General features: G+C 33.7%; 1 protein-coding gene across 1 annotated transcript; it reads right to left on the bottom strand.

Annotated features, from left to right (window-relative positions):
* Positions 1-315: 315 nt before the first annotated feature.
* On the bottom strand, positions 316-1,596 carry LOC145162217 (protein LURP-one-related 4-like). Its single transcript, XM_079081424.1, has 3 exons — positions 1,322-1,596; positions 906-1,133; positions 316-768 (listed from the first exon to the last, which is right to left on the bottom strand). Exons 1-3 carry the CDS (start codon positions 1,586-1,588, stop codon positions 634-636), a joined length of 630 nt encoding a protein of 209 aa, XP_078937550.1. The 5' UTR covers positions 1,589-1,596; the 3' UTR covers positions 316-633.
* Positions 1,597-9,656: the final 8,060 nt, after the last annotated feature.

The following is a 9,656-nucleotide window of genomic DNA, read 5'->3' as shown; positions in this document are numbered from 1 at the left end:
TAAATTGGATGCCTAACAAATAAAACAATATACAACATGAAGCATTTTGCAGATTACTCTTATAAAATATAAACAACCAAAAGTTTAAAGTTGAATGGTACATATAAAACGAACATGATCATAAGAGAGGTGCACCCCACGTCGTGGAGTAAAAACACCCATAAGATTTTAATAGTTTTGCAAATTTAATCAATTACATATTCATATATTATATTTGAATTGAATATCTTTAGATTATTTCAGGTAAGTTGTATCGATTTAGATCCATTGTTACCTGATCGATGAAAACAAATGAAAAGAGATTAAACGCACAACTTTTTACATGCACAAATTTCACTATCGAAAAAGAAAAATTACAAATGGGAGATCATGAACATCTGGTCCTAAATCGGAGCCGTTTCATCTTTATGGAGAACAAAAATAACTCATCAAATCTTTTTCTACACAAATAATCAAAAGACCAAAGTTCGTTCAAAGGGAATCAAAACAGACAAAAAACCCGAACTTAGAAACGAGACTCGGGGTCTCAGATTCATGTGTCAATGCTTTTTTGGAATCGAAACAGTCTCATAAAAAAACCAACGACAAAAAGACATTTTTGTACATAAACCAAAAATGAGCTACGAAGATTATCTACATTCTGTGATGAATTAATGCATGTATCGCGACAAGAGCCATTACAAAGATATGATCCACATGAGGCTCTATAGTCACAAGTAGCACATCTTCGCCCAACACAACTCCTGAAGATGATCGTTTTCTTTGCACCTACATAATGAAACATTAGATCAGTTAAACACGAAACATATATTCAAGTCTAGATCGAGAATCAAAGACTCCATAGTCCACATATCTAACATAACAATAAAAAATAGAATACATATTTTCCATCAACAAAGGCTTACCTCAGCTTCAACTCTTCCTTCTCCATCCTTTATCTTGAACTCTAAACTGTCAAACGATCCTTCCGTTGTATGTTTCGAGCTACATAGACTTCGTGCTTCATTGGTTCCAACTAAAACGTTGTAAACTGAATGGTTCTTGAAAAAGTTACAGGTCTTTCCGACTTCAAACCATGGTTCACTACAATCTTTATCGTTATAACACTCCCAGAGTCCGAATCTCAATAGCTTCTGCAAAATCGTTTGATAAAAAAAGTTAATATCATGTTACATAGATAAATCAATTAAACAGTATTTGCGACAGCTTTCACCATAGCCCGAAACTTAATTCTCAATGTCTTCTATTGACTACTTGACATGGTAGATCAAAAACATTGTGTATGACTTTTTTGCTGATTATTGTGAAAGCACTCATTTACCTTTCGAAGTATTGTGCATACGACATTTCCACGAAGATCCATCAAATAGACTTCGTTACTACATTTGTTATCATAATTATCGATACGAAAAACCACATCGGCGTTAGAATTGTAGACCGTATACCCGTTTGAGTTTAAAACAAGTGACTTCATCCATATCGTATATGCTTCTCTTTCACTGGAACAGAAGGATGATGACGAAGATGAAGAAGGAATACAAGGGTGTATTCTAGCCATTTCTTGAAAGAAAAAAGATAATATTTGCATATATTTATATACCATCCAAACACTTAGTGATGGGCTTCAACTTTTTTCATAATTATATAGAAATAATAATAAAAGAATACACGCTTTTTGCTTTAAAATAAACATAATAATTTTGTATTCTATTCGTTATAGAATAGACACCAGTTGATCTTCAAAATGAGTTTTCTAACTTAAAATTCATTCGTCTTATCCATTGGTATTTCACAACGTATCAGTGATATAAGCATAGAAACAACATCGAGTTTAAGTTTGTATCCTTTTAATTATCCAGGTAAAAACCATGAGGGTAGCTTAATCAGTCAACATTTGTTTGTTCTTCCCTTTAGAATTTTATCTCAAATTAAACTAAACATATTTTTTTAATTTTTTTTTTTGATGAATCGGTGTTCGAATTATATATATATATATATATATATATATATATATATATATATATATATATATATATATATATATATATATATATATATATATAAACGATTATTGATGTGTGCGTGTCCCTAAAAACAAAATGAAATGTTATAAGTGTTTGGCTTTTTGTCACGTTTAAGTCATTTATGAAATTATTATTTGTTTTAATAATGAAGTTGGTAGTTTGTATACATAAAATAATTACGTATTTTAATACTTAGAAGATAAATGAGGATTTTAATTATTTATTTAAGTTTGAAGAGTGTGAGATTACATCATCTTTGATTAATTTATTCTTTGGTCAGAAGTTTATCCCTTCAAAGAGTTCACAAATGTTCTCGACTTTTTTGTGTTATGGTATAAACTGATAGTCATCTTGCAAGTTCCACGTGAATCGGTGCTTAAATTTCTCGTAGATATCGTCGCTGAGATGAATATGAAAGTGAATTCCCGTGTAACCGTAGAGTATATCCAACTTATAGATATGGTTTCGTAAGTGATTTTCCATATGGTGGGTATTTATAGGTATAGTTTACCATTTTTTTAAAATCAAATTTTTAATGGTATATTTATATATCCAATTAAACTTGTGTTTGACAAAATTAGTTAGTAACCAATACCGATAACTGGAAGATAGAAGTTATAACTTTTATTTGTATTTATGCTCATATATGCAGCCAACAAAATCAATTGGACTTATTAAGCAATGTCTTAATGCATTAAGTTTTTTTTTGAATTTTTTTTTTTTTTAAAAATGTTTTTGGGTTTTCAGGAAATTAACTATAAGTTTTAAAATGATAATTATATGATAGAGATTAGAACGACAAATGTGAACTATATGATTGATGTTGAATCTCAAGATCAGTATTTTATTTAAAATCTCTCTCTCTCTCTGTCTCTCTCTTTTGAAGAGACGGCATATAATTATTTTTTTTTTATTTTTGAAGAGACGGCATATAATTATTTTTTCTTCTATCACTAGGATAGATCCAAGGACTTATTAGTTAGTTGTTAGTTTAACACCTCATTGTTAGCCAAGTGGGCTAGCCCAACTTTTATATATATATATATATATATATATATATATATATATATATATATATATATATATATATATATATATAGTAGGATTTGATTGGTCAGAAAAATACGCCTTCACTAAAAAATAAAAAATAAACTGAATTTAATAGTATTTTAATATATAAATAATAAACACATAAAATGTGTGTATGTGTGTATTTGTGTTTTCAAGTACGCGAAATGTTTAAATAAGGACACATGTTTCACCATATAATTTCAGGAAACCTTTTGACCAAAACCATAAGGTTAAAGTTGACTTTAAGAAATATTGTTATAATAATTGTATCCAATAATTTTGTGGTCATTGCTTCTAATTATTTTATAAAAAAAAACATATCATGTTTGAGTTTGAAATATAAATGAGTTATCTTGTACCATTAAAACTAATTAAATATTGTTTAGATATAGGAAAACAATATTTAGTTGATCGTATATATGTTGATTATAGTCGGGAGTCAAATTATATGTAACAAATATGCTTCAAATTAAGTTATTAGTTTTGTTGGAGGAAATATATAGCAGCGGGTAGATTTTAGTTGGTAGCGTTTTGCTAAACGTTGCATGAAGTAGTATTTGGATTTGGAGCGTTTTGTTTAAACTAAATGCTAGAAACTTATAGTGTCAAACGAGATTTTCGATTCAAAACGGAGCGTTTTGTCAAACGCTAAAAGTTAGAAACTCTCAAACGTTCTCAAACCGTGCTGAACACGCCCTATGTGTGGGTTAAGGTTTTTGATATGCTTATCCTTACACTTTATCTTAAGCCTAAGTTTGTTGTTCTTAGAAATGAATTTATCCAACCGAATCCATGACAAAGTTTTTTCAGCCTCCACGTACGACATATCGCATAACAATTACACATATTAAGAAAGTGACTCGGGCCTTGGTTGCGTGATAAGTTTTATTTTTAATATGTCATAAGTTTGTAGTTTTAGTTTAATAAAGTGTTTTGATAGTCCAATAATTTATCGATTCAAGCGCTTATAAACAGTTTGCAACCATTGGTCGTAAAAAATGGTTTCCCTTAAAATGGAACTACTTAGAACCACGTTAGCAGTTGCGAAATCATGGGTATGGTTTTTAGTAATGTTGAATGAATGTCTTGGAAAGGTTACGAAATTAGTCATCGTATCTGATATGGTCTGACATGTCCTATTTGCACAAACAATTTTTTTTCAAAATATTGGGACTTTTCTGTTCAAAAAAAAAACTTTTAAGACTTTATTGAAACTTTTGAAAAAAGTTTGGGACTTTTCTGTAGATAACCCTATTATAATATAAACACGGGACTCCAATGCTGCTGATGGTCAGTCACACCTTCGTCTACCCACAATCACCAATGGTACTTGAAAAATACTTAATCCACAACTATAAGCTAAAGCTTAGTGATTTCCCCCAAAATACCACACACCACAATATACATACAATGCATGCACACATGAGCCTTCAGCTTGACTAAACCGCCTCGCAATGCTTACAATACACCCGAACCGCGCTCCTTGGGCCCCCAGTCCACGACTAGCCCATTTCCCACACCTAAATCATATAGTTGGTCCGCTCATGGCCTACAACACACTGTTGGCCCTCTGGGTATCTTGGCCTACCGCACACAGCAGGACCACCTCAACCTGCAGACAACTATCTACACTAGTCTACATGTCTAACAACCCACCACCACATACAGGGTCTCATACAGTACATTATTCCACAAATTAGAAGATATCCAATGCATGCATAGCTATATATAATCAGAGGTGAGATAGACATTCAAACAGATGATCCCACTCTCTGGCCACAACTAAACAAGGAACATGCAAGAAGGCCTGGATCAATAGTTCTCAGTCTATCCTACATGATTACATACAACCCCTAGGGCACTCCACTAGACGATCACCGGCCTGCTAGTACTCCAACCAGCATACCACAACTCCTATACCTGTCATACAAGGATATACACTAGAATACATACTATAGTGAGGAAACTCACCTAAATCGAGGACCTGAAGAAGCACAATGACACTATCAACTCCTCTCACAGATCGGACTCGCGAACCAACTAGCATCAAACAAGACCAATCATTTAAAAACAATCCAAGTCCTTCAAGTTTGACCCAAAGTCAAACTGGTCAAAAGTTAACAGTCAACGGTCAACCAAGTAAACGCTCACCACGACGTGGAGACCCCTTGGCCACGTCGTGGGCATGTTAGGACAAAATAGTCAAAATGCGAGACACCATCATGTCGTGGCAAGACCTTGGCCACATCGTGGTTCCTGGCAGAATGTCATATTCTTCATTAAGTGCTTAATCCTTACATGTCTAAACCCATGACTTCAGATTTGGTGTATTTCAATGACTTAATGGATAAAGTTTCCAATTTTATCCATTCGGACTCCACCACAAGGCAAAATCTACAACCCTAAGTCCATTAAGACCTTAATGAGACTAAAACTTTTGTATGGACACAAGGTAGCTCGAAATATGGCTCCCTTCTCATTCCTCAGAATCCAATGACCATTACAAATCCATCAACATGCTATGTAATTCTTTAAACTCCCAAAGCATCAAAGAAAGGGACCAAAATCCTCTAACATGAACTCAAACTTGAAACAAGAAGAATAAATGCCAAGTTATGACCTTTACCTCAAACAACTCAAAAATCATAAGAGAATAATGAATCCAAGCCAGCTCCTTTCTTCCTTGAACAAATATGAACTTCTTTCTGCCTCAATCTTTACCAAATTCTAAAGATCAACCCCAAAATCAAGCAAACAAGCTCTCAATCATGCATGGAGGCTAGGGTTTCATGTTGGATGGTTGGAGGCTAAAAAGGATGCCCTAATCCTTGAGTTTAAGCCCTTAAATATGGAGAAAACCTTAAAATTTATGGGTTTGGGTTGCAGTGCTCACCGCAACATGGCACCCCTTTCGCCACGTCGTGGCGACCATCAAATACGCATTCTTCATTAACCATGCACCACGCCGTGTCCATCATGCTAGCACGTCGTGGTGCACTTGGGCCAATAATCCTAAATTTTTATTTAATCCCAATGCCTCTTAAAGCCCAACGTCTGAGCACCAAGCCCAAGAACCTTATTCCTCAGGGTCCAAACTTAGTCCTTTGAGACCCATGACCTTCACTAGGTCAGATATCACTCGAGCCTCCAAGTTAAGGTTATCTCGAAACAAGTTGTTACAATTCTCCCCCACTTAAATTAGATTTCGTCCTCGAAACTGGTTCTTACAAATTACCTCTTATATACCCTACGACCGTCTTGTGGGTGCTTCCGATCCACGCTCCAGTTGTACTAATCGACACGACTCTCTTACCATGATTTGCAGTTACCCCCTTATACTCCCCACAAATAGGCATAAAGCCTACCTTTGAATGGGACGTCTAATGAGCGATCTCTCATCTGCCGCCTCACTGGGTCGAAACCCTAACCTGAAATCCACCTTCCGAAACCAATGTCGATTTAATCTTTTTGTGAGAACATGGGATATATAAAGATATCTTAGGACAAGGTTAATAACTTAAACCTTAAGATAAACACAACATTGGAGGTGATCAAGGTCCTTGTCTCTGTCAAAAATAAACCTCACACACATTAGATAGCTAGGGTAAGTAAGGCTCGTACCCACGAGGAGTTTGTGGTCAAACTTTTTGCTAAAACAGTCAACGGAAAATTGCTACTTGTAATTGTCACGAATAATATTTAAACTAAGATTTAAATAAATAAAAAACTAGAAACTTTAAATTGCAAACGATTACCAATGAGAAAAATAAGGTTACTTCTAGTTCAGTGTCAGACGATTAAGACTCACGTGTTTATCTTCCCTTGAATTCCAGTTTAATTAGGAAAACATAACCAAGGTTAATTAACATGCAATAAATAACTTTGGGCACATAATATGTTATTCCGACTAATTGTCTTACTCCCTATGTCTAATTGGATTAGGAACAATGAGTGGTTTGACAATATTGTGTCTTATGATTACCAATTACAGTTTAATATTCAAAATCACAAGTTTGTAATAGTGTATGTTGATTCAACCGATCGTCTTAGTTCCTAAACTATATGAACTGGACATGATTAGTGAATTTGACAATATACTATCTTAATTGTAAAATCAAAATATGAATGAAACCGAACTTTAATTATCATTAATAAAAATCATAACTTTAAGAACAAAAAATAACTGATGTAATAATTAAAACACGTTCATCAAATCATCCTAAAAATTCCCGAAAGTAACCCTAATGATTTAGCATTCCATAGAGTTTATAAAACAATTAAATTAAATAAAAACAATGAAATCTAATGTAAAATCCATAAAGAAACTAAGAACCATAAAGCTAATGATGCTTGATAATCATCAAAGCATATATCAATGCAACCTTGGAGAGAAAGGAAGCCATTCTAGAACTTGATGAATTAATGTAGATCCACTGGTTGAATGATCTTCAAACGTTGAACGCTTATGAACTTGATGAAATCTTGCCTTGAATTTCGAAATTGATGATCAAAAATGTGCTTGGAGAAGCTTTGAACATGTTTGGAACCCTCCAAAACTGGGGAAAATCACATGGGAGAAGTCCATTTTCGATTAGGGTTGAGTCTCCCTTAAATAGGTGTTGAAATCCTAAATTTCGGGGCATTTTCCGCGACAACATTGTAGTTACCGTCTTAGACGCCAACTCCAACACCATGGAGTCGGTGATTGCAGTTCTGGAGTTGGAGATTGTAGTTTTGGAGTCGGAGTTGGCTACTTGAACGCTAACTCCAACGCTGGTCAGATTTCAGCTTTAATTTGTCCATTTTATTCGCACGTTCCACCCACTTTTAAGCACATATGATTACCAACACATAATAATAAAAAATCAATCAAAGTAGTGCCATTCTTGGGAAATTATACATCAATTCAAAATATTTAATATAATTTAACACATTCACAAAATAGACCGATCAAACCTCCCCAACTTTATTCCAAACTCGTCTCGAGATCGTCTCAAAATAATCAGTGTAGTATTACTCTTTAGTCCTAAGAAAAACTCAATGGAATCACGTATTTCGTACATTTTATCAAAACATATTTAATAAGCATGATATATTGATTTTGGGGATTATTAATTGCTTATCCATACTTTCTAAAACAAAATACATGTTATGCTTATTTTACTTTGTTATTTAAAGCCCTCCGCTTTTTGAACCCTTTCTAATAATCAACATCATGAGTAATCAGTTAAACTCATTGCCAAAGTCCCTTTTCAAGGTTCACTAATATAGTTAGAGCGGTCGGTAACACTTAATGGACCAATCCATACACTCCCGCTATTGAGGGGTCAAATATTGTTTCACACAATGTCTTCTAACTGAACTTTCTTCAAATTTGTCTTGATTGTGCATTCTTCGAGTTCTTTGATGGCTTCATCAGATTTGATCATATTTGTATTTTACTTGTGCTTGAATATAGACACTTGGAAGTTCTTAAATGTCTCCTGATAGTATTTGGTTGTGTGAAAACAATAATAGCCTCCTCCTAACCCCAAATGCACAGGAATAAGTAAGGCCAAGTACTAAGAGCATGATGACGCATATTGTTTGGTTGGGTCCTCAATTGAAAGATCGTAGGCTCGAGCCAAAAACCTTCATTTTTCAAACACTTGCGTATTTCGCACACACACACACATACACACACACACACACACACATATATATATATATATATATATATATATATATATATATATATATATATATATATATATATATATATATATATATATATATATATATATATATATGTATAATTTTTTCCAAACCAGCTTGGCAACCCACAAAATCAACATTAATTATATATTATGACTCAATGTACGAAATTCCTATCATTTTCCATCTTGACGATTTACATTCAAGATATAAAGAAGCTACTAACTCATCACAGATTTCGTACAACCAACCCCATGAGAATACAATAATAATAAAAAAATTAAGATTGTAGTACATTCATCTCAACTTGATTATCCAAATAAAGTCATCAAAATTAATGTAAAAAAATTACAAATGAGGAGGATGAGACACCTTATAGTACCGGTGGTAGGTTTTGATTCTAGAAAAGCTTCACTAATTGGATGCAATTGCATAATGTTTCGTTATGCCAGAATAAACACCGAAGAATTAAGATTTTTTTTTTAAAAAATCACTTTTTCCTCAATCTTCAGTTTTCGTCTTATGTACACCCCTCCCTAACTTTAAGTCTTGCATTGTCCTCGACGCATCCAAATATAAATTCCTAAAATAAAACAAAATTACAAGCACACAAATCAAATCAAATAAAGATAAAGTAAAGTAAATAGCCTTCAATTTCGATAGGGTCTGTGCTTGCACTTGGAACGTCCAACAAGCCTTTTAAACCCCTAGTGGATTAGTGATGTCTCGTGAGGGTTTGCAGTGAACTTACCCACAAAGTTCCAAAATTGCCAAGTTTAACGTCATTAGTGGGACGGGTTACCTCGAGGGATGGCTATGGAGGATCATATGTTCGTGGACTTTTTTAAAAGTCAATCGTCTTGTTGT

The sequence above is a fragment of the Lactuca virosa genome, chromosome 3, assembly GCF_052849685.1.
Source record: "Lactuca virosa cultivar CGN04683 chromosome 3, Lactuca_virosa_CGN04683_v6, whole genome shotgun sequence".
NCBI lineage: Eukaryota > Viridiplantae > Streptophyta > Magnoliopsida > Asterales > Asteraceae > Lactuca > Lactuca virosa.
This window is presented reverse-complemented; position numbering and strand designations above follow the sequence as displayed.

What these genes read in the sequence shown, in the direction of transcription:
- LOC145162217 (XM_079081424.1), bottom strand. Translation starts at nt 1,588, where the DNA reads ATGCAAATATTATCTTTTTTCTTTCAAGAAATGGCTAGAATACACCCT. An exon ending in TATGCACAATACTTCGAAAG is followed by an intron (nt 1,134 to 1,321) that starts GTAAATGAGTGC and finishes ACGATTTTGCAG; the next exon opens with AAGCTATTGAGATTCGGACT. An exon ending in AAGGAAGAGTTGAAGCTGAG is followed by an intron (nt 769 to 905) that starts GTAAGCCTTTGT and finishes TTCATTATGTAG; the next exon opens with GTGCAAAGAAAACGATCATC.